This window comes from Myotis davidii, unplaced genomic scaffold (genome assembly GCF_000327345.1).
Source record: "Myotis davidii unplaced genomic scaffold, ASM32734v1 scaffold1, whole genome shotgun sequence".
NCBI lineage: Eukaryota > Metazoa > Chordata > Mammalia > Chiroptera > Vespertilionidae > Myotis > Myotis davidii.
Genome location: NW_006294681.1, coordinates 9,551,081 through 9,577,314, shown reverse-complemented (window position 1 = coordinate 9,577,314; position 26,234 = coordinate 9,551,081). Strand labels below are relative to the sequence as shown.

General features: G+C 38.5%; 1 protein-coding gene across 5 annotated transcripts in view; it reads right to left on the bottom strand.

The window, feature by feature from the left end:
* The window catches only part of ENPP2 (ectonucleotide pyrophosphatase/phosphodiesterase 2), a 104,797-nt gene that overhangs the window by 39,076 nt on the left and 39,487 nt on the right, over positions 1 to 26,234 (bottom strand). For all 5 annotated transcript variants that reach the window (XM_006769096.2, XM_006769094.2, XM_006769097.2 and 2 more), the window contains exons 4-11: positions 24,108 to 24,233; positions 21,660 to 21,720; positions 19,141 to 19,238; positions 18,856 to 18,935; positions 18,030 to 18,149; positions 10,825 to 10,880; positions 4,631 to 4,696; positions 3,818 to 3,890 (exon numbers count right to left, since the gene is read on the bottom strand). In XM_006769096.2, the coding sequence (XP_006769159.1) occupies positions 3,818 to 3,890; positions 4,631 to 4,696; positions 10,825 to 10,880; positions 18,030 to 18,149; positions 18,856 to 18,935; positions 19,141 to 19,238; positions 21,660 to 21,720; positions 24,108 to 24,233 (680 nt within the window). The remainder of the gene's footprint in view (positions 1 to 3,817; positions 3,891 to 4,630; positions 4,697 to 10,824; positions 10,881 to 18,029; positions 18,150 to 18,855; positions 18,936 to 19,140; positions 19,239 to 21,659; positions 21,721 to 24,107; positions 24,234 to 26,234) is intronic.

The following is a 26,234-nucleotide window of genomic DNA, read 5'->3' as shown; positions in this document are numbered from 1 at the left end:
GAGAGAACTTGTCACTGACAATTTAGGTTTCTAATACAGAGAACCTCTAAGCCATGAGATAACCATAAATAGAACTGTCTTTAAAGAAAAAATTCTCTTGTATAATTAGGTAAAATGTAAAAAGTCATCAATATCTCTTCATCTTAGTACACATATCAAGACAGAGTAAACTTATACTCTATCAGAAACCCATTTGGTGGGGAGTGGCACGAGTATGCATCTTGTTGTGAAAATCTAGAGAGTAATAAATGCCAACACGTAAACTGAAAAAGGAACATAACCTTTTGGGACTTCCCAGATGCTGGAGAAAACCAGGCCCCTGATTTGCTGATGGTGCAAAGGTGAATTAAAGCAGCAAGCTCTGCTGTTTACCTAGCTGATTTCTCTCGGTAGGACTGTCCAGAGACTCATTCAAATGCAGGAAGCGGCAGAAGGAGGAACAATGTTAGTGTATCCACAGAGGAGGCCATCTGCCATGCGATTTCACTGTTCCCAGAGCAAGCAACTGCAAAGGCACTTCCATTTCTGTCTCATCCTCGCTCTCCAGCAGAGCGATTGAAAGACACAGCCCCACAGACTCTGGTTGAGTTTGGTATTATTTTTAAATGCTTCTAGTTTTAGGCAATTCTCCATGAGAAGAGAAGCAAAGGAGAAAGAGGGTTTCTCATTTCATGGTCACTGAATACATTCAGCTAGAGCTCAAGTCTGCCTATCAGACACCCGGCCATTTTGCAAGAGACCTCAACATTCCGAAGACTCTGAAGGCGGGCCCTTCCGATTGCAGCGGGTTAGAGGAGCAGCAGGAGGAACAGGATTTAGTCAAAATGAGTTTTCATCCAGTGATTATATTGCATGTATTTCCTTCTTCGAATGTTAGAGGTAGATGGAAGCTAAGTGTTCACTGACCAGCCATACTTTAGTCTGACTTGAGAAGGCTTAGCCTGAGGTTATTAAGAGGATGGGAGGGAGAGGGGCAAATTTCCCTGCTTTTCAGGATCCTTTGCCTTCTGAAGGTAGTCACTAGCCAGCCAAAGCTCTGCCTCTAGGCCTGGAAGAGCAGCCGAACGAGGGGTCACAGAGGAAGCATAGAAGGTCAAAAGAGAAAAAGGTTGCGCCAATAATCAAAAGCAAGCATATTTCTGAACATTCACCATTACACTATGAAACCAGGAGCAATAATACACCATTTCTTGAAACTATTAGCCCAATGTTTGGTCATCTAATTGAATAGTCTTTGAGAATGGTCCTGAAAAAAAAGTATACTCAATTAAGCAAGAAAGTACAAACTTCAACTGTGTATAGCACAAACCATTTTGCTAGACTGAATCATTTCAATGAAATTTCAAATGCAAGATAATTTCTCATTGATGGAAAAGATAGCATGTACCTGATTTTAAAAACAATATTGCAGCTAATATAATCTTTACATGCACAATAAATGTATATGATGGATGTATAGGTATATAAACCAATTTAGTCTCTAACAGAAGAGAGATTTTGCTGGCTTGCTTTGGTTTTGTGTTTTAAAGTATAAAGTGTCTTTTTTTCCTTTCAGTTAAAAATAAGATTCCTAGAACCAAATGAAAAATAGTGACATCTGGAAATATCCTTTGTATTAGGAGAAGAAAGTGACCAGGTTACTAGGTTATCATAACTGAAGACATATTCCAATAGATCTAATTCAGACTGTTTTACCCAGTCAATATGTGAGAATATCCTAGTTACAAGAAGTATTAATACTAAAAAGAACATAGTATTCCTGAATACTTCCAACTCTTAATTCAAAGAATGGTACAAGAAAAATCTGTTTGTATATTTATGAGCAAAATGAGCATAAACCCATCATTACAGCAAATTAAAATATTCTATATTATGCTTCATTTATCATTGCTCAGTACATTAAAAAACTTTTTAGTTTATTTCTTAATTAAAGCATACACACATACACTAAAGTAAGTAATCATAACTGAACTACACATATTAGAAATCCAGAGAGGTCCATTAAAAAAGAATGCTTATTACTAACCCATACAACTTTTAAGAAAATGAGGATTACAAGAGCTTAGTGTAAAAAGCCAAGTTCTGACATAAAAAGTCTTGTATAATTGGAACATAGCTATTAACTGACCACTCTGCTTATCTCCTGGCCTGAAGGAGGGTTAAATGATTCCAGGGGAAGAACCGGGGTCTGGGAGTTGGAAGTTCTGAGGTTCTATCTCTAAGGTCACTTATCAGCCATGCAACTTGAGCAGCCCTAAACCTCTTTAAGTTTCAGCCTCATGCTTTTAGAAGCATGGTTATACCAAGTGGCTCCCAAATCCCTATTTTGCCTATGCCACAGGGTCTTTCGGGGGATATCATTATCTATTTAAAGTCAAACCTTTAAATAGGGCACATGGAACTGCTTAGAGGTTTTTTGTTTTTTAACATTTTCATAAAATGTGGTTCCATTTGTTCACTTTAATCTCAAAGAAAGACATCCTAAGATAAAACAGCCAGGCTTGCTCTGGCAAAAATAAGTTTGTGTTTCATGCATGCAGATGTTTATCTCATTTTATCATTTGTGTTTCATAATCATGCAACACTGGTTGAACATCAAAGGGATAGGAATAAGAGCATCAGACTTCTATGACTTCAATGATTTAAGGCAAACTAAGAATGGTTTTAAATAGCCATTAGTTTCCAGTGCTTAAAAAATCACCACTGAGTGCAATGTGAATGCACTCAGAAATACTTATGGCTCCCTGCTGTTAACTGTCTTTGCTTAAACAGGCTGCATTTTGCTAAAAATATTTAAAATAAGTATTATCCGTATTACAGTTATCCTACTCATTCTTATGCTGAACACAACGAACTTGATTATAGCCAACAGTGTTGTCATGGCCTAACAGGGAATTGAAGGCAATTGCCATTAACAATGTTTTTAGATGATTTCTCAACCAGAATCAAGTTTTATTATGTTGGTGTAGTCCTCATCACTCTACTAAGAATGAGTAGTGGGAAATATTGAAAATATTAAAAGGTTTAGCTTTGCAAATGTCGTGGAATTTTTAAGCGATAATTGCTAAAACACTGGAAGATTTCCATCTCTAGATGAAAGAGGAAAATAATAAAACATCACCATCCTCTTCCCCTCCTGAATTTGAAGTTATACTGGCTACTACCTTACAAACAGATTGTCTTCTACCACATATTAGTGTTTGATAAAGGGTGTCACATTGCTCTGCTAACTAGATTCATTCAACAGTATTTTTCTCCATTAAGAACTTATTTCACTTTTGGAGGTGATGGACATGTTCATATTCTCGATCAGGTGATGGTTTCACAGGTATATGCCAATGTCAAAATTTATCAAATAAAAAGTTTACAAAGCTGTAACATATGCCTGGTTGATTGTAACTGACGTACCCCATCTGAACTGCATAATAATTTTAACGAAGTTGAAAATCAGTTGCAATTTTTATGCTGCAGGTTTTATCTCCAGATTCCTTTTCATTCCTGTCCCAGTGATGGAAAATGCCAGCCCTTCCCCATCCTTCACCCTTTGACCAATGCCTGCAAGGCTGGGTATACCCCTCCCATCAACTCCAAGTTTAAAATCTATTTGAATATCAAATCAATCTGAAATGAAATCCCTACAAGAGAAACAAGTATGTTGAAGGTTTTTTAAAATGATTTTAGTCTTATAATTCTTTGACTCTTATAAACCTTTCAGGTACATACACCCCAAGAGACTTTGTACAAATCACGAAATAAGGTCATAGATCAGGTAGCCCAGGGACACAGGTTCCCTGCAGGCAGATGGTAAGCTACTAACCTCAGGGCCAAAAGGGCCATATTTGTGTCCAGATAAATCAGGTTGCTCTGAATAGAAGGCATAGACTGAAGGCCTAGAGGAAAATAGGAAGGTTCAGAATCTCCCCCAAACCACATGTAACAAAGAATATCCAACATCCTTAATCTCCCAACAACTATTAATCTTACCATGGAAAACATGACATTCTTGTTTTTTGTTTTGTTTTGCTTTCTATTCCTTCCACATCCACCACTCGCAACACCTCCGATACACACCACCACCACCACCACCACCACCACCATAATGAAAGAGGAACATAATAAAACATCACCATCCCTTTGATTCCTGAAGGCAGTAACTGCCTGGTACCGCCTTCAGGGATCAAAATTCACAAAGAAAAAAAAAATCACAGAGGAAAATCTGAACACACTCTCAGGTCTTTGATCCTCAAGATAATACAGCCCAGTGACAATTCGCAGGGGCCACGCAATCAGCAGCTCCATTAAAGGGAAAAGTCAGTCTTACTGCTTCCCCAATCCTTGGAATGCAGTTGGTTCATTTATCCAAGCCAGGAACTCCCTTAAAATATGTGGTAGAGGCCAGGATTAATAGATGTAGTAATCCATGTAATTAAATGCTCCCCAATAACCTAGTCTATTGTATCTTCTTAGGGAAGTAAGGCTTAAGGCTAAGAACCACAAAACTTAATAATACCAAACCCTGGTTTTGCTTCTATTCCACAGCCTGTTTTGTTTTGTTTTTACCCAATTCTAAGCTAAGATTAAAGTATAGGGAGGAAAGGGAAAGAAAAATCAGTAAGAGGGAAACAGATACCTTTCGTTGTCTGGCAGGGTGAGCCACTGCAGTATGGTCAATATTCTCCGCTCATGAGGGATGACCCTGGAGAGTAAAACAAGCAAAGCATGATGGGAGTTTTGTACAGTAATAACCAAAACACGTGGGAGTTTTGTAGGGTATTATCAAGAAAGCATAATGGGAGTTTTGTAGGGTAATAACAAGCAAAGCATGATGGGAGATTGCGTGTCAACAAGCTCCAGCCTGTTGAGCACTTGCTCTTGAACCCAGGCCAAGTGCTCTCTAATTACCACCATCTGTTTTCACTTCGTTGTTGTAAAAGAGCCTCATTCAAATCAGTGTTAGAACTTCCATTTCCACTTGCAACATATTACATTGCTCAACCACAAAGGAGACTGGAAACTGATTCACAATCAAATGAGGAACCTGCCTTGCTGATCAGAGACTAGGCTGCAGGCAGAAAGGACCCAGGGCTCAGAATCTTTGCCATTTAGTGGGTAAAGCTGTTAGCTGTGGCCACAGAGGGACCAGGATTTACATCCTCAAGCTGCCTTTTTTTTTAAAAAAATTGATTTTGGAGAGAGAGAGAAACATCAATTTGTGATTCCACTTATTTATGCATTCATTGGTTGATTCTTATATGTGCACTGACAGGGGATCAAAAGCACAACCTTGGGATATTGGGATGAGCTCTAATCAACTGAGCTACCAGGCCAGGTCCAATCTGCTTCTGGAAGGTGGTGTGACTTTTCTTGACTTCTAAGCCTCTTTGACCTCTTTTGGCCTCAGTTTACTTATCAGTAAAATAAAGATAATAGCAAAACACCCTGCACTAGCTGGCTGTAAAGATGAAATGAGACAAGATAGGCAAAGGGCGTGTACAGTTTCTAGCCCCTCGTAGGTATAAAAAGAAGCCTTATTTTTATTAATGATCAGAATTAGTTATTGTACTATCTCTAAACACACACACACACACACACACACACACACACACACACACACACATATATATATATATACACCTTTGGAAACATGATTTAATCTGAATCTTTACGTTCCCCCTCCACAAATAAGGGGTTTAGAAAGGCATTCTTGAAATTCTCTTCAGGCTCTATAAAAATCTATCAGGAATGGGCACATATAATTACGAGCCTGACAAAAAGGGTATAATCTTCATCCACAATGACTTTGTGTTTTAAGTCTCATTCTTCTGTTGAAATGTAATTACCCTAAATCTGGCACTCGCCTAAAGAGCTCTTGGCTAACATGACAGCAATGCATCCTTGGGGAAGTTTCCTGCAGATGCTCACAAGCTGAGTGATGTCTTTATTCATAGGGAAATGTGCTTATTCTTTCCTAGCAAGGAGCACAGCATGCTTTTCTGCTCCGCCATCCAACACTGGGCATCAGAGCATGTTTATGATGAATTCAAACTAAAGCTCAAGTTTAACTGTGGTTAGTAAAAATCACTGTGGCCAAGAGTGAGCCATAGTGTAAATTGCAGTCTCTGGGTGATAATGATGTGTCAATGCAGACTCATCACTCATAATAAATGTACCACTCTGGTGAAGGATGTTGATAATGGGAAACACTATGCATGAGTGGGGGCAGAGGGTATATAGGAAATCTCTGTACCAACTGCTCAATTTTGCTGTGAACCTAAAACCTGTCTTAAAAACTATTTAAAATGTATCCTGGAATATTGGGTGAGCCATTTAAACACTTACTCCTTGTGGATGTGAGCATGAGAGAGCATGGAGAAAGACAAATTTTCAGAGCCATGGTAGAAGGCTGGAGTTGGCAGGATCTCTAAACAAGCAGCATCCCCCATCCCCACCCGCACCCACTCCAGCCTTCTCTGATAGACTAGGGATTTTCACTTCTCAGGGGTCTCGCTCTGTCTAAACCAGCGGTTCTCAACCTGTGGGTCGCAACCCCTTTGGGGGTTGAACGACCCTTTCACAGGGGTCGCCTAAGACCATCCTGCATATCAGATATTTACATTACGATTCATAACAGTAGCAACATTACAGTTATGAAGTAGAAATGAAAATAATTTTATGGTTGGGTCACAACATGAGGAACTGTATTTAAAGGGTCAGAAGGTTGAGAACCACTGGTGTAAACCATCCTACTCAGAAAATCATGTTTACCATAAAATAAGTCCTCATTCGAGCAAATTCCAATTGAATAAATGTGACCTCGTTTATTATATCTTATAATTGAATTAGAAATAGGCATAGCAAAGTCAGGTTAATCACATAAGAGATTTAATTTGTCAGCCTTAGAAATCCCCTGAACAAAAGAATTACGTATTTTGAATTCTTTCCTAATTAAAAAAAAAAGCAAATGCCTTTTCATCTTATCTTACTTCACTACCTACATACAAGCTGCTTTATATTATATAATCGGCGTTAAGTCATAAAAATGGACTTTGATGAACTCATTTGATGCTAATGGAAAAATACAAGCTGTTAAAATTTGTGTCCAGTTCAGAATGCTCTTATGCAGCGGTTCTCAACCTGTGGGTCGCGACCCCTTTGGCAGTCGAACGACCCTTTCACAGGGGTTGCCTAAGACCATCCTGCATATCAGATATTTATATTACGATTCAAAACAGTAGCAACATTACAGTTATGAAGTAGCAATGAAAATAATTTTATGGTTGGGTCACAACATGAGGAACTGTATTTAAAGGGCCAGAAGGTTGAGAACCACTGCTTTAAGGCTTTCATTGGACAGGGTGCTTGAACAGTAGTGGGCAGGGAATAAAACATCAACTCAGAGGCCAGAATGTCTGGGTTTGAATCCTGACTCCACATGTGATGGTGATGAGACTGGCAAGTTACCTAACCCTTCTGTGCCTCTATAAAATGATAGTAGTATTACCAGACTGTTTGTAGGGATTAAAAGACATAATATTTATAAAGCATTTAGAATAGTGCCTGGCACATAAAAAGAGTCTAGAAAAATGTTAGCTTTTACAATTATGTACTGGATTCACAGGTCCTAAGAGATGATAGACTCATTCAGAAAATATTTGTTAAAGGCTTATTATGTTTAAGGCATTTGTGGGAATAAAATTAAAGATAAAAGATACTCCTTCCAAAAAACACAAAACAAACAACCCAAACAAAACAAAACAAAACAAAAAAACGAGGAGTTACCATTCTCTGCTTGGAAAGATAAGCAGGTTATTATGATTTCCTGAGCAGGACTGAGTGTGTGTGTGTGTGTTAAGACTCTTTGCTCACTCTGCAGGGGTGGGCAAACTTTTTGACTCGAGGGCCACAATGGGTTCTTAAACTGGACCAGAGGGCCGGAACAAAAGCATGGATGGAGTGTTTGTGTGAACTAATATAAATTCAAAGTAAACATCATTACATTAAAGGGTACGGTCTTTTTTTTCAATAGTTTTATTCATTTCAAGTGGGCCGGATTCGGCCCGCGGGCCGTAGTTTGCCCACAGCTGGTTAAGAGTATAAGATGACAACACTGGAGGTCTGAGTATTCATTCTAAGTATGACCTTGAGCACAACATTTTACCTCTCTACGCCTTAGTATTCCAATCTCAAAAAATGAGGTATTGGACAAAGTGGTGTCTAAATTTCCTAGGAGTTCTAGGTTATCCTTATGAAATAACCACAGACCAACACAACATGGCCCTTACCCATTAGTGTTTAAAATACAATTCAGAGTCAACATAAACATATCTGACAAAGGAAGAACGTACATCCACACAGAAATGAAAATAGGGTTCATGCTGTCATCGTGACCATCACTGATTGATACAGAATTTGTCATAAGACCTTGTACATTGGACATGGTCAGAAAAAAAAAGGAATGCAAAATGAAGGACTAGATAAGGTATTTAGTGATAAAGGAAAACAAATTACCTTAGGACATACATAGCCATTTTCTGGTCATGTTAAAAGAGATAATGTAAAAAAGAAAAATAGCATTTATTGGTTGTTCTCTATGTGCTAACTATCCTACTAAGCACTTAAATAAGTTAACTCATTCTATTTTCACAATACCCTATGATGAAGGCACTACCATTCCCATTCAAAGATGAGGACATGGGTTTAGTGAGAGATTACATCACTTGTTCAAGGTCAACAATCTATTAAGTGGCGGAGCTGTAATTAGAATCAATCTAAACACTCATATATAGAAGAAATTACTGGCCTTGGACATGAATTGACATTTTTATAAAATGTAACAGCATCGGCTGAGGATGATTTTGAAATGAAATACTATCACTTAAAAGGCAAGAATTATCTAGGTTGCAGCACAGAATCATGTTAAAAAGATGACCTTCTAAGTCTATGGCTTGAATCTGGTTTTAAATTAAAATTTTTTCTAAAGGCACTATGTGTAGTGCCTTTACACATATTCCATTAAATAACTGGAAATGTGATCATGTTTTTATTGAGTTACAAAAAGATATTTTAAATAGAAAGCAAAAAATGAATCCAAATCATTTTTAAGATATAGATACAAGAAGAATGGCCTGAGAAGCAAAACAAAACCACAGACATCTTTGGAGCACTCAAAAGCCACCTTCTTATAAGTGGTTGGAAATGGGTAGAGAAAATGGCCATTCAAAACCAGAACACTGGGCCTTTTCAATAAAGCTTTACAGCAGTTTGGGTGGGTAAGGGCAGGGACTAAGTATTAATTACATTGTTGGCTCCTCTCCATTTTGCCAGGCAAATATGCTGTCCAACAGAAAAAATCACTTCTATAAGTATCTATGACAGTCAAGGGTCATAGAAAAAGTAATGCGTAGGATTAAGCTAGTAGATCAACATGCCATTTACGTAAAGTGTCTGACGTGCCCATGTGTATTTCACAACTCAGAAAACCTCTTTTTAAAAAAGGGGAAAAAAGACTTTTAAAGGAGTCCTCTGTCTTCGCTTCAAATCACCAAACCCAATTACAACTTAACCATTCAAATCTGAAAAAGCTACTTTTATTCCTGAATTTGGAGAATATAGACAGTACCACTCTGGATTAATTTAAACCTGTGATTGCTGTCAGCACACTACTATTATAGAATAGTCAAATTTTTGTTAAGGAATATGGGGCAAACATGGAAACAGCTTTAAGTGTTTTTTTTTAAAAAAAAGATGGAAAGAACATCTCAGGAGGAACAAAATCCCCATGAAAGTCAAAACAGATTCCTTTTCTTACCAAGAGCTTAAAAATAATCAACATGTTGGCACTTTTATTAGGTAAGTTTCTTCTACTTTATGAACATTAACTACTAATCTCCCCATCACCTGGGGGAGGGGGTATTTTCCTACTTAGGGAAATCCTGGGGTTCACTAGGAAAATGGGGTGAAAATAGAGGCTTTCCCTGCCTCCTGTCTGGAATATCCACTGTCTAGACCACTATATCAGCCTGAGCCCACACTACATTTTTAAAGTTGTGAGTCAAAATAAATATAGAAGGTTAGAATATCTATATATATAAAAGCCCATGTGACCATTCAACCATTTGACCGGTAGCTATGATGCACACTGACCACCAGGGGGAAGAAGCTCAATGCACAGGCATGGAAACATGGAACAGACTGATGAATCTCAGAGGGAAGGGGGAAGAGGGGAGGGCAGGAAGGGATTAACCAAAGATCTTATATGCATTCTAGAGGCCCAGTGCACGGATTCATGCACCAGTGGGGTCCCTCAGCCTGGCCTGAGGGGACTGAGCCAAAACTGGCAATCCAATATCCCTTGAGGGGTCCCAGATTGTGACAGTGCACAGGCCAGGCTGAGGGACCCCACTGGTGCATGAATCCGTGCACCGGGACTCTAGTATTTATAGAAAATGATAATACAAACCACGGCAATAAACAAAGACAGATACACATTCCCTGGGTGGCAAGTTATCAAAAACCTATGAAAGGGGACAGAGAAATTTAAGGAATGACTAGAAGAGGAAGAGAAAATCTTCCTTACATTCGATTAAGAAAAGATGGGATAAAAGAGAGATAGAAGAGGAAGAGAGGGTGGGAGAAGGAAATGGAAGGGGGGACAGAGAGATGATCTCTGGAAAAAATAACTGGAAGGCTATTTTGAATCAGAAAAATATTCGTAAGTTCATGCACTTTTCCATTTAACTGAAATGAAATAAAATTGAATCAATGTTTCACAAATGCAGTCATCACTGTAATTTTACAAACATTGACAAAATAAAGGTAACTTACACAGACCAGAAGAATGTCCCAGCTTTCACCCCTTGCTTGGTGGCTGTGATCCATAGCTAATGAGGAAAAATAAGAGTCTTATAACATGTTCTGAGCTTTGGTCAAGGAAGAAAAAAAAAAGTTTTAAAGTATATTAGATCAGCTATCTGATACTTTACCCACACCATAAATTTCACATTATTTGCAATGATTTTTTTTCACATCTGGAAATCAGAATCATTATTTCCATAAATGTTATTTGATCTGTTCACTGCAACAGCTTTCAAAAGCTCTGCCCTGATTCTAGTGGCATTTTTAAAAACTCTTATTTCATCTCAAAAGTCTGTTCTGTACCTTTCTCGTCTGATCATTGTTCTGAACATCGCACGTATGTGGCAGAATTCTAATCATCAAAGAAACCAGGAGTGGACCATATGTTTCCTTTACTATTGAAAGCCTACAGAGGAGAATCCCAATTTGGCACACAGATGTCAGGATCTCCAAACCTAGCTTTGTCTCGTTTTGCTTTAAACTAAGTGAATGAAAAGAAAGAGAAAGGTTATTTTTTTTTATTCTGGATTTTCCTTTGTATCTTTTACTTAGCCTGTTAGGAAATGGAATTTTAGGAATAAGTTCCTGGAATAAGTTAGGCGAACCAAGCATTTCATTAAGTTTTTTTAAAATATTCTTTCCAGCCCATGTGGTTTTCAGGCAGAAGATGGGGCCGTTAAGAGCCTGAGCTCTGTAGCTAGGTGGCTGGAAGTTAAGCCTTGTCCCTGTCACTTACCAGCCTGCAGTCCTCCAGCAAGTTACTTAAGCTGCCTGAGCTTCAGTTTCCTTTAAAATATAGGTAATATTCCCTAGCACATAGGCTTATTCTAAGCTGTAAGGACATAATACATTTAAAGGCCTTAAAACAGTGTCTTAGCATTATGCAATAATGGAAAGCAATATAATACAGTTATTCCAGAAACGTTAAAAACAGTTTAGGATGTGTTCCATTGAAGAGCAGTCTGTGAGAAGAAACCCACTCACTTTAGGAGGCAAACAGAAAGGAGAAGAGTGGCTTGTTTGTTATAAGACAGAAGCAAAAAATGGTCTAGGAATCGCAGCCACTCCCTTTTCTGGTTTCATTACATCCAGACTTTGAGGGTGTCTTACTGACTCCAGCGAAAACCTTTGGTTTTTGTGATCAAAGCGGTAATTGGGAGATGTAAGGCAAAGAGGAGCTCGGCCATGATTTCGAAAGGCCATGGTTTGAGATGGCTGGCCTGGGAGAGTACTGCAGATTCCCAGCTCCTTAGGGGGTCAGGGCGGGGGCGGGGCATGAAAATCCTCAGCCCCCCAAATTGCAGCTGTTGCAGTTGGCAAGCAAGGGATGGGGCAGGTGAGCATAGGCACCCTGACAGATCCCGGATGTCCTCAGCCTGGCAGAGGTGGGGTCCCGTGGGGATGGATCTGAGAGACAAGGATCTCAGATTGTTCCAGTGTTCCAGGGTTTGGTCCAGAGTATATTTCCACCTTATGTACAAACTCTGGCATGCCCAGGTGCCCTGGACTTTCATTCATTCATTCATGTTCCAGCACCTCCGTGAGCAAGTAGATGCACTCAAACTAAGTGCTGAGCACCCCACAGGTCCTCAACACCACACCAGATCCTGAAGAGACCAGTCTCTCACATTAAGTGATCTGTTTGCATACTTACTTTAATTTCAGGGACACAGCTTAGAGTATTCATTTCCAAACAACTTCCTCGAAAATTGAGTGGCTTGCTATTTACAAGAAAGCTGTACTAGGCAATATTTGGCAGATATGAAATATAAGATCGATATGGGGTTTTCTAATGGATTTTTTTTTTAATGCAATGTTGTCAAATGATGACCCTGCACTTTCAAATGTTGGTATTGTGGAACACATGCTGATGTTGGCATTATCTTGGCAACAGGAAGCCCTATAAATAACTGTCAGCCAGTAGCACTCAAGGGACAAGATCACCAGAAGCGGGCTTCGCGGGGGTGCAAGGAGAGAGCACTGGGAGAGAAGACACAAGAGGGGGTGCTAAACGTATCCCGATGGCAAAACCAAGATTGTTTGTTCTTTATACTTTTCTGAACTTTCCCAAATTCTTACAGTGACAAGTAAAATCTTTGTAATCAGGAAAAACGGTAACCAATTGTATAAAGAGCAATGTGAATGATAAAGACAATGTCAAGTTCAAATGTTTATTTCTTCTCAAAAAAAAAAGAAGCAAAATATTTCTCCCTGCTTTCTGGGAGAATTTTTCTAAAAGGAAATTGGCAGCATGGTTAGAAAAATGCAAAAAGAGAACAAATAAGAGCAAATACTTAAAATTTTACAAACACATTTAAAAATCTCAAACAAATGCCAGCAGTAATAAAGCCGACCTGTAAGGTTGGCCAATGGCACCAGACTGAAACATAGAGAGTGCTTAAGTTACGGCAGATCATAAGCAGCCAGAAAAGTTCCTTTGCAGGTCATATGTATTTAAAGTTAAATCTAGTAATTACAGAGAAAAAAAAGGCACTAAATCATTGGCCCAAAAGAAGAAAAGTGAAGTACAGCTCATAAGGCCATAAAAGAGAGAAATGAGACAAATTCCTAGTTCCTTGTTAATTCAGAGAAGTGGGATTATGATTTCCCGGAATATAAATGCAATGTAAATTTCCTCAGTGGTTGGTAAAACAACACAGCTTAAAAAAAAAAAATGAGCTGAGAAGACACTGGGTTTAGATACACCTGCCCTTAATCCCAATATTTCTTCCATTTCCCTGCTTTATCAAGAGACAGTTTTCAACATTTGTGTCCTAGATATTAGAGTTTGAAAAAGAGACAAGTGGGAATAATATTGTACCCTCTTGATATGTTATCACTGGGGGGGGGGCGGGGAGCTTTCCCACTGCAACCAGAAGGATTTAAATGTGAAATCGAACACTTTCTCAAATTAAGTAAAGGATGCAGCTGAGGGAGAAGGCGAGGAGTTTTGAAAAAGAAAACAAGCAAAACACATTTTTCAAAAACATGAATCACTGTTGTAGTTGTTCTAAGCAGTTCTTTGCAGAGAAATGACTCCTTTGCATTCAAAGGCACGAACGTGGGATACATTGAATTCTGGGAGACCTGAAGGAACGGTGAGGGTCCAGTACCAGCAGGAGTAAACCAATCATTGAGATTAGAGTCAGAACAAACTAAGGATGTGAAGTCTGTGGGATGATCCAGGAGAAGAGACTATGGACCAGTGTGGCTCTTTCCAGGTGGTTAGTGTCAAAGAAGGTGAGTGATGAAGAAGAGGAAGGGAAGTACAGGCAAATGGGCGTGCAGAACGTATCTATCCAAAACGGAGTAGTGGGACACCTACATGTGTCAGGCTGTGGGTTAGGTCCTGAGAATAATAAAATAAAGAAATCAAGGCCCTAAAATAAAGAAATCAAGCAGACATGTGAATCACTTCAAAATGATATGGTCAAATTTATGATAGAAATCATAGGAAAAGCCAAAGGAGGGTCCCTGAGCTTAGCTGGGGATGGGGGAGCTTAGCACAGGCTACCTGGGGGCAGACAGTTCAACTGCAATTTGAAAGATAAGTTAGAGCCTATAGCAAGGCATCAGGTGAGCAGAGTCCATCCTAAGCATGTGCAGATGTAGTCAAAAGAAAGAAATGCAGATTTCTAACAGTATATGGGAAAGAAACAACCGAATAAAGAAAAGATAAAATTTTCCTGAAAAGAAAGCAAAGCCTCCCACTAGCAGGATAATGAAAGAGACAAAAAGAGACATCAAGTCAATCCCTTTAACTGCGAAGTTCGCTCTATTCCAGTGTCATTCTTCTCATTGCTGTCTCTTTCTTGAACTCACCATCTTTCCTGCATTTTTATATTACAGTAACTGTGGAGGGCGGCCTCCAGACCAGCTCCTTATATCACAATCCTGGCAGAAAACGGCAGTGGGCCTAGCAACTGGAGAAGGGATGATAATGTATCCGCTCCTCTTAGAAAGGCCTTCCTCCAGAAATTAGGGCTTTAAAAGACTGCACATCTGGTGGGGTGGTGGACTTGTTTCTCAGATCCCCACATGTAGCGGACCCCTTGGATTCTCATTCCTTCCCCACCTTGCTCAGGTCCAGATTTAAACTTATTAGGGAACTGCCCACTGAGATATCTCAGTATGAGAAATTGCAGGATGACAGCAGAGAGATTTTTCAAAGAAACAAACACACTTAAAAAAAATCCATTAAGAGTAACAAATTTGTAATGAGAAAAAAAGTAAATAAATCTTAAAACAACAAAAGAAATTCCATTAAAATATGTATGGGAAATGTAGGATCATAGAGTGAGTGACAACTTTTAACAGCGCATTCTAAAGATTGACAAATTAAAAGCAGACTCAACTTTTGCTAAAGTGGCTATATCAAGATTTTTAAAAAGATGAAATTAAATTATAGAAATTATTTTGGGGAGCCTAATGGTGAGATTCAAATTTTCAAATAGACACTGTACAAATGCCTCAGCCCATCTATTAGATTTTAAACTAGGTTAAGAGTGATTCTTATTCACCATTTAATCTGACCTCTATATTATTTAGCCAAATGACTTTCCTGATTTCATCACTCCATAAAAATAATTTGAGCTTAACTTAATTATCTAAGATTTTTACTTTTTATAAATATTTTAATTATATTTTTATAAATATTCTCTCTATTCCAATTATTTTTTTTTTTACTGGTGATTTTATGAAATGCACAAGCCTCTATGAGGAGGATTTAAATGTTTAAGAAATATTTATTAAGGTGTAACTCTTCTTATACTATTTATAGTATCTTATACTCTTATACTGTAGTTTTTTATAGTTTCTGCCCATGTTTTCCTATAGGCCAAATTTCAATAAAATGTGTTTTTAAATTACAGCTACTATGTTCCTTGGAATTCTTGGTGGCGTCTTGTTCAAGAAGATAGAAGCAAAATCAGTTTCACCACAAATCTTGGTCAGCATTAGGAGAGGACTAAACTTGGTCAAATGTGTCAACTTTGAGCGTCATTAAGGAAACAGGCAAACAGTTGAGACAGAGGCTTCACTTCACTGGGCTGGTTAACAGCGATCCCTCTGCTCCGTTTCTGCAGAAGTTAATGAATGTGTGGACTCATCTTCTGAGTCATGTCGACCCAGAGGAAACCTAATGTCAACATTTGGTGTAAAGCGATCCAATTTGATAAAATTACTATTTATCTCTATATCCTTTGTGGTTCCAGGCAAGTCTGCTTAATGCAAAAGACCAACGAGCAACAGCTTGATGGAGTTCTCATTTCAATCATTTTATTTACACATACACTGTTCCTCTATCATAAACTGTGTGTGAAATCCACCCCGTAAACAAATTTCACAATGTTCACAACCTAGGTCATCATAGACTCCTGGGAGCCCAGCCTGAATAAAGACAGCACAATCAGGCCTTCTACTATAAAGAAACACTTCCTCAGACATACAGGAAGTCTCCCAATGTTTATTTTTTTAATGAAAAGTCCACATTTAGCCTTGTATGCTGACTTATTATGCGATATGAATATTTTTTCACCATGACCTTTTCTCATAGAGCAATACCTTTTTTTTTTTCTTACTTCATAGTCTGTATTTAGCCCACAGATAGCAGCAAACATTTCCAGGTATGAGATCATTTCTGGATGGTAAACACATGGATGTGTGCAGCCCCTGTCCAACCTTCTTGCCATGGTGACCCCACAGAGGTCTGCCAGCCCTCTTTCCTAACCAGTGCTTCAGGGAGACACAGCCCCCAGTCACATTTGACATGAGATGGAACCGTTTGGCATTCTTCTCCCACAGGTTTCTGATTGACTATGTGTACCGGGTTGTGTTTCTGTGGGGATTATCATCCTTCTACCCTCAGTCAATTCTGTCCTTTCAACAACCATTGCCTTGCATTGCTGCTTTGCTCATGTCTGACCAAAACAATTGCCTAACCAAGCACATAGTCATAGGAAAAATATTATGTGGAAAGCCATGTACACCCCTTTTTACTTTTGCCCAACCATTTAATCTGAAGTAAATAGGATGATTTCTTTCAAAGTATTAATTTTCTGGTCCATCAGCAAGGTAGGATTCCACATATTATATGGAACTTCCAAGACTTTAAAAAAATGGGTTAAACAAACAAAAAAATAATAATTAAATTACTGTGGGTTTCATCGAGTTTCCTTTTTTCAGCAAGTTTCCCTATTTCTGTTCACATGTCACCTGGGCCAAAATTTTGGGGTAGTTACAGTTATTGACTCCTTTTTCTCATCTTACCCCCAAATCTAATAAATCATTAAGACCTGACTATTCCTTCTTCAAAATGTTTCTAAAATTCATCCCTATGTCAGCATTTCCACCACTATTACCCTAATGAAGATACTTATCATCTCACGCTTTTATAATCATATCTGCACACAAATGTACACATAAACACATAAATATCTGTATATATACACTAGAGGCCCGATGCACAAAGATTCTTGCAAGAATGTCCCTTCCATCCCCTGACTGCTGGCACTGCCTTCACTCTGGCCCGGAACCACCTTTCTGCCTTCATTCTGGCCTAGAGCAGCCTTTCTGCCTTCCAGCGCTGCCCAGAGGCCTGGAGCGGCTGGGGCGGTGAGGAATGCCTGAGTCATTGCCATGGCGATGATGCAAGCATCCCACCCCGCCCCTGGCTGCCCAGAGCCTGTGTATGCAAATTAACCCATCGTCTTTGTTGGGTTAATTTGCATACTCACTCCTGATTGGCTGGCGGGCATTGCAAAGGTATGGTCAATTTGCATCTTTCTCTTTTATTAGTGTAGATTACAGATGCACATGTATATACATACCTATAGAAATACATCATACATGTATAAATATAAATACACATACATATTATATACATATACAGGGTGGGGCAAAAGTAGGTTTGTGAGTACATAAATAATTTATTCTTGCATTATTTTTTGTATGGAAAATAATACTAGAAGAAACTATTTTATTTACTCACAATTGTAAGCCTACTTTTGCCCCATCCTGTATATTATGTACATACATACACCTACAGATATATACATAATAACAAAAGAAAGAAACATTGCTAAGTGTGAGAAAATTATATGCACCTTTTTGGTTGGTAACCAATTTGGGGATGAAATGTTTCAATGCACAGACACACCCAAAAATGCAAAACTTACCGGTTGACCGCCCCACCATCGATGATTAAATTTCTCTCGCCCCCGAAGATGGAAAGTGGCATCAAATACAGGATCATACATTGAGTTGCCAACAATTCCATGTGATTCTGGATACAGCCCCTTTGAGTAAAAGGAAATTTATCACTAAAGTAACAATAATCTACCCACATTAGTTCTATTATAAATTTTCTTATCATAAAAGGTTTTATAGAAACAATTTCTAAAAGTATGTGTCTGAGCAAACATAAATATTACCTACAGACTGATTTTAAGTCATCTGATAAACTTGACATTATTATAAAGAAATTTAATATTTGGCAACTGTTGCAATTTAATAAGATGGCAACAATTTTTATTATACCAAATAATCTTTAATTGAAATTTACTTATGTACCTCCAAAAACATTTCTATATCTACATACATTTTTCCTTTTTCTAAGTTCTATTTCTACCCTAAACAAAAACTAATAAGCATAATTAAACTAATTAAGGATGTTTTTAAAGAAGAAAGCAAGATAGAAATGGAAGTATCTGAAAATTAATACATAGCAGCCCTTAAGTCAACATTTTTATTTGAAAATTCAGAGGTTTAATGTGTGTGGTCAGAGAAAACTGTACCTAAAAAATGGTTTGTTTTAAAGTTACTTTGACATTGGGTCACCTACAATGTTGTAAAAGGCATTTACTGTGAACAGCTGAGGCAGTTATGATGAAAACAGAAACATTTTCTTTGAACACTAAGAAACATCTTTAAAAAAATCTCTCTTTAAGTCATTTCAGGGTGAAATCAGCCCTTTGAATTTATATCATTTGAAAAAATACTTACAGTGGCCAAAGTGTATAAGTTGGGGAAAGTTTTCGTCGGGTACACAGGCCTCATGTAGGGAGAATGTGTGCCACAAGACCCTGGGAACAGAAGTTAAGATCAGAACAAAAGAACTGGCAGGAATCACTTCGTGCATAGAAACCCATTCTATAAACCATCAAAGGCACGTGTTAATCTTTACTTTTATATTTCCAATAAAACATACATTTCCAGCCATGCGTCCAGAGATCTCAAAGCCCATAGCTGAACCGTTACTTTGCAGATCATGGATTACAGATGACTTACTTAGTTTTTCAATGTTAGGCATGACCTTGCTGCCTTTTTTCATGTATGAGGCACGGAAACCATCCACAGAGAAGATGATTAATGGAGGGCGAACAAACCTGAAACATAACACATTAAGCTTTAGAAAAATGATTGCCACAGAGTTTCCGTTATGCTGAATCATTCTCATGATTGGGACCAATGATTTCCAAGATGAAACCAAAGATACCGCTGAGCTTCCAGCCACATAGCACTGTGGCACCTGAAGTCCAGAGTTAAATGGCCAAAATCATAAAATAGCAAGTGAAGGGACTGATATCCCCTAATGTACTTCCTCCATGGCTGCCTCTCACATCGCAAACAAGGTTTTTCACAATGTAAAAAGCTGTTATATTTGCCTAGAGTATGCATTCTCTCATTTGCTATCTGGAAAACTTCTATTTGCTCTTTAAAACCCAGCTCAAGGTTTCCTCTTGTATAATATTAGTTGCTTACATTTCTGAATTCCTTTAAGATATCAATTCATACCTCTTTTATCATTTATACTAGAGGCCTAGTGCATGAAAATTCATGCACTGAGGGATGGGGGGGGGGGTGGCATCCCTTAGCCCAGCCTGCGCCTTCTCACAGTCCAGGAGTCCTCAGGGAATGTCCTACTGATGGCTTAGGCCCGCTCAGGAGACGGTGCCACCCCCATCACCCCGCTGCAGCCACCACGGGTCTCCCCCTGCAGGAGGCAACTGGACAGGCCAATCAGGGGATGGTGCCGGCCCTCCCCCATACACATTGCCCCTTAGCCACCACTGGTCGCCACCCCCATCACCGTTCCCTCCCTCTGCCCACTGGCAAGCGCCTTGGCTGGCCTGGCACCGCCTGCTTGCCAGCCCCGCCCCCTGCCAGCTGGTTGTTCTGACATTCAGTAGATTTGCATATTATGCTTTTATTATATAGGATATGTTACATTATAGTATAATGATCTGTTAAAGTGTTTAACTCCTTCACTAGTTTCAAAGCACAGCTTGTGTCTTATTCATCTTTTTATTTTCTGGACCCACAGTAGGGCTTCAATAAATATTTATTACATACATTCATGAATGAATGAATGAATGAATGGATGGATATAAAATTAATAGCAGTAGCACTCCTGTCACTAGAACTAAGCACTAATAAAAATTTATTTTTGGTTTAATTATAAAATAATTGCAAAAATAATTTAAATTATTGAGATCTCTAAAATTTAATCAGTAAAGGACTAGACTATACATCTAACTAGGGCAGGATCTGATAAAATAGGTCCTTTGTTATATTCTAAATATTCAGTTATTTAATCAGACTTGAGACTACTAAACTATAAGCAAAACTGTTTCTGATAATTCAGCTAATATAGGCTTGAGATTATTTGAAGCTACATAATAAAAAGGCATATTTTAAATGAGTCACATATAAAGCTTTTAGAGCAATACTATGTGAGAGTTCATTATTATCATTACTATTATCAGTTAACAAGGCTTCTACCACTTAGACTGGTTTTTCCTCAAAAATAACTGAACACATTTAAAGTCAGAAACCATTGCCATCCCATTCTAACATCCAAAGACGTTCAGGTGGCCCATTACAGTTAAAAAGGAGGCCAGAATCGAGACAATATCTAAATATTTGGATTTAGCTCTAGCTGGTTTTGCTCAGTGGGTAGAGTGTCGGCCTGTGACTGAAGGGTCCTGGGTTTGATTCCAATCAAGGTCACATGCCCAGGTTTTGGTATCATCCCCAGTAGGGGACATGTGGGAGGCAGCCAATCAATGATTCTCTCTCATCATTAATGTTTCTATCTCTCTCACCCTCTCCCTTCTGCTCTGAAATCAATAAAAATATATTTAAAAAAATAAATTTAAAATAAATACTTGGATTTGGTGTCCCAACTTTGCTTAAAACAAAAACACATTCCAACAAATACATTTATAAAAACACATTTGTTGAAAAATTTTTTTCTGACAGGCATTCTAAGGGTCCATGAATTTTCAACAGTTTCCTGAAAAGCATAAGTGCCTTCTGCTGGTCCCACTTGAGTACTAGGGTGTCATTCTGCTTTGGTAGTAGGTCAGATTTCTACAGCATCTTGTAGATGTTACCATCTCAGATGATATTTTTGAGTTCTAGAGTCTTCCCTCGCCCCCCCCCACCCCAAAAAAGCAAAAGCAGTACTTTAGGGGGAGACAAAACACACTAAAAAAAAAACACAAGTCTCTGTAGAAACGTTTCTTTCCTCCTTCAGTGACATTTAGATACACTTTGTAAAATCTCCAGCTAAGTCGGAGAATAGAGAATACTAGTCTCTGATATGTCAGAAGTGTTAGAAAAAATATTTCTGTGAATTTCTCTACTTCAAGATGCACATTGTAGCTTTTGACTTATTATTCACAAGTTCGCCTGTATAAGTGGATTTCAGTTTTGCATCCTTTTTAAGCATTTGCCCATCTATATCCTGTGACAGTTCATCAATTAATACATAAAATTTCATGCTATTCATAAAATATACTTACCCTGCAGGACATTCTGGTGTCTTTATTTCCTCACAGTCATCATCTACCCAATGTGACTCTCCTATAAGGAAAATGGGTCAATGTATTGGTGAATCAAATTATAGGTGCCATCCAGAGCCTTGAAGAGTAAAATTCCAGGACCTGTGTCCTGGTTGGTATTTGTTGCTTATGGGACACCATCCAAAAAGAAACTCAGAAATAAAGCCTGGTGTCTGGTTTGGCTTCCTAAAGCACACCCATACACAACGGGAAATCTAAGGTTTAATAACCCCGAGTGGTGTTTATGCGAGCCTTCGGAGCCTAAATGGTTTCTAGATAAAAACACCAGTGGCGTCAGTGGATAACATTTCATGTTTGTTTCCCTCCAGAAATAAACTGTTTGGTCATTAGATGGAACATTCTCCCCCCTCCTCCCACTAAACATCTCAAAGCCAGAGACAGCATGGCACCACTTTTCTTAGGTTGGGAGAAAACGCTTAGAATATGCAGGGATGATAGCTGGGAGATTGCAATAGATTATTTGCCAATGGATCTGTGTACAGCCCTTAAATTTAGGAATAAAAACCAATGTTTTCTTTCACTTTTATCTTTCACCAAGATCTGAGAGCACAAACTACATCTTCTAAGGACAGAGAAGAGAAAGAACTCAGATTAAAAAAACGTGGCCTCCTTTAGAGAAAATAAAAATTATCAAAATAATTTACCTTAAATTGTTGTAAAACAAACAAAAATCACAAGCCTTAAACATAAGTAAAATTTGTGACCAAGACTTTGGAGAAATTGCTCCCATGTAAATAGCATTGGAAATCTCCCTGGTCAACAAGAATCTTAGTACTAACAACTGTGTAAGTAAGTACCACGCTCCCTAAAATGTAATAACTCAGGGTACCCTGCACACATGGGCCTCACAAAGGTATTGAAATTAGAATTTTAAACCAGCAAAAGCTGGTTTAATGATTCAATGTCCAATGATACCTAGGACTTTTTCTTTATTTTCTCATCTAATAGCCTTTGTGGCTTATTGGTACATTTACTACATAGGGAAATAAAAGGGAAGAGGAACAAATTTTCAATTAAAGTTATGCTTTATCAACAATGACAATGATTATTTGGATAGGAGAAATTTTCTGAATTTAATATTAATGTAATACCTTCTTGCCACAACCGAATACTACACGTTTCAGAACTGATTTGCTTTTTCCCTCAATTTTTTTCTTTAACTTTTATGTTTAGTATTTTAAAATTTGCAACTACAGTTGACATACAATATTATATTAGCTTCAGGTGTATAACATAGTGATTAGACATTTATATAATTTTTGAAATGATCACCCTGATAATTCCATTACCCATCTGACACCATACATAGCTACTACAATGTTATTGTCTAGATTCCCTATGCTTAACAGAAACTCTTCTTGAATATTCCATGCCACAGCTTGGAAGGACTTAAATCAGACACCAAAAAGTGACTTGCAAACTTTACATAAAGATTCTTGGATCTTTCCATTAACTTCTATAAGTGGGTGCCATGGCAACTGAAACTCCTTAAAGACAGAAACTGTGTCTTTTATATTTTTGGTAGTCCACTAACTATTATTTATTATTGGAAGAAAACCATCATATTATACCATCAGGCATCCAAAGTCAGTGCACACACATGCATGGCTTTTGGGTAGGACAGGAGCTGTTGATGCCCTGACCTTCTTTACCTCATCCGGCTGCTGGTAGTGCCTGGGCTTACAACTGTCAGGACCCCTGGCCTCAGGGTAAGAACTCAAATTTACCTTCCCGACTGCTGTAGAGCAGCCCAAAGTGAAACTTTACCTGGGACCGCATCCTTGCTCGCCTCCCTCTGCCCCCACTTCCCTTACTCTCTCACATGGGTTTTTCTGCAGAATATTCCCTCAATAAATTCCACGTATGGCATTCCTTTCTCAGGCTCTGCTTCTAGGGAACCAAGGCAGGAACTTTAAACATCTCTTCATTACTGTGGTTCTAGCTAAATTCAAAATTTGAGGTTATTTCCTTGTTATTTCAGATCAGTAAGAGGCAGGGAAGCAAAACTAAGAAGGAAGCATGAGAAATGTAAAGGCACATCTCCTTTCCTCCTCCAGAGCCCATAGCCAAGGCATTGTATCCCCAATAGCCAGGATGTCTTGGAGCATCTCCAGTCTTTATTCCTTTGTTTCTATTTTTTATATATTTATTTTTATTGATTTCAGAGAGAGAAAGGGAAAGGGAGAGATAGAAACATCAGTGATGAGACAGAATCATTGATTGGCTGCATCCTGCACAGTCCCTAATGGGGATGGGACCCAAAACCTGGGCATGTGCCCTGACCGGGAATCTAACTGTGATCTCCTGGTTCATGGGTTGATGTTCAACCACTGAGCCACACCAGTTTTTATTCTTTTAAAGCTCAAGTCAATCCAAGGAAACATGTACCTTTGCAAACCACTTGGTAGTTGGTACAGCAGTCTCCCCTGGCCAAGCAGTCCTCTGAGCAGTGACAAGCATGGTCGTCGTTTCTTACTTCTCCGCATCTGTCCTTGGTACACTCCCAGCCGCCAGCTGAAATCGGCACAAGAAAACACTTTCGCTGCTTCACGCAAACCAAATGAAAGAGGCCACAATTGCTCACAAGGGTTGCCAACAAAAAGAGCTAAAAACCCCACATCATTTCATCTGCTTGTGAAATTAGAGTTGGCCTGACGCCCAGATGATATTTGGAGGACTTACACATAGAATGAATGCCTGATTTTTAAATCAGAGTACAAAGCCAAACATGATCGAGCTCCTTAGGGGGGAAAAAAATGGAACCCTTACTGATTGTGCACTCTCCCAAAAGACCCAATAAAATGTATGGGATCGGAGTTTTGTAATAGGGGTATATACCATTGTAGGCATAGTCACGATAGCTCAGCTCTTGATGTCCAAAGTAGCTTTACTTAACTTTAATCAGCTTGATATAAATGATAGTGTAACTAAATGGCCTCTATCTACTTCCAGATGCACTGGAGGTTAAATCCTAAAAAGATTATAAAGGGATATTAAAAACACCCACAGTTCCAATCATTAACCAAAGTGGAGTGCTACCTCCACTAAGAGAGGTCAGAGTCCCTATATTCCTGAAGGCCAGGAGGCCGGTTATGGATTTCTGTCGGAGCATACTTGATTGAAAGCTCACAACTCAACTCTCCCCAGAGAATATTTTCAGAAAAGTAATATTTTCATTTTAAAGAGAGTGTTTTATTTTTTGTTTTGGCTTTTTTGTCCATTAGACTGTAAGTTCCAAAGCAGGAAAACACCCTCCCCCATTTTTCACCATTCTATCGCCAGTGCCTGAGACTGTGCCTAGCGCAGGTGTGGTATTCCATGCACATTTATTCCATCCCATTGAAAATTACCATGAAAATAAAATACGACTCTTTAAATTTAGGATTGCCATATTGAGACACTTCATAGTAAATTCATTTCTTCAATAAATACTTCTACTATGTTTTCCGTGTTCTAGGTGTGAAGAAGAGGTAAGACCCAATCCTGTCTGCATGGAGCTTACATTCCAATTGGGACAGACAGACCATAAGCAAGAAAACAGGATAATGTCAGCTTGTGCTGAGCGCTGGGAAAGAAGCAACAGGAGGCACTGACACACAGTGGCAGGGTGGGGCTCTGGTTGAGGTAGAATCGTCAAGAAAGCCTCTTCTGAACTACAAGACACTTCAAGTCTTCATCTCCTAAAATATATCCTAAGGGGAAGGCAATGATTTTAAAAAGCCATGCTGCTCCTTATTAATAGCCTACTAAGCCACACCATTGTTAAGTGAATAAACAGATAAAGAGATAATAGTTGCCATTCTAGGGAATAATGCCACTACTGTTTCATTTCTATTCTTTTAGAGTTACCTTTGCATCCTGATTCAATTTTCTGATGTCATTTTCCAATCTCCACTGCCTTCTCTTCCCAAGATTAAATGCTTGGAATTCCTTTATCCAGGCCTAGTCCCAAGGATCAACCATTTTCCAAGGTGACTTTGATTGATAGAGATCATGGGTTCCCCCCCGCCAATTCAAGGATAATTCTACCCTCCAGCATATTTTTATTCCTCCCCAAATTCCGTAAGGAAATCCATTTGCTTGCAAAACAGCATCACTATTAACAAGTTCGATTTATTGAGGAAATACTTCATAGAATAATGAAGTTTTTAAAAATTCAGGGTTCAGAGTGAACTACAATGCAAGGTATGAGTCAATCAACTGCCTAATTTTCAAAGCAAGCATGGGAATAAACATAAAAACATTTAACCATACTGGATGATAAGAAAGTACCTATCTGATCTGAAAAAAAGACTTTAAAAATGAGGATATCCATTTTAAAAATGAGAACTGCTGAAAAGAGAGTAGTAGCTCTTGTGCCCTTGGAGAGGAAGATAAATTTTGAGAGTGTAATTTTTGTAATATATATTTAATTTTTTAAATGCATATACATTTTTTTGCATATACATTTTTATCACACTCATAGGGATTTATCTTAAGGAAAATAGACAAAAATATAAATATGCATGAATAATG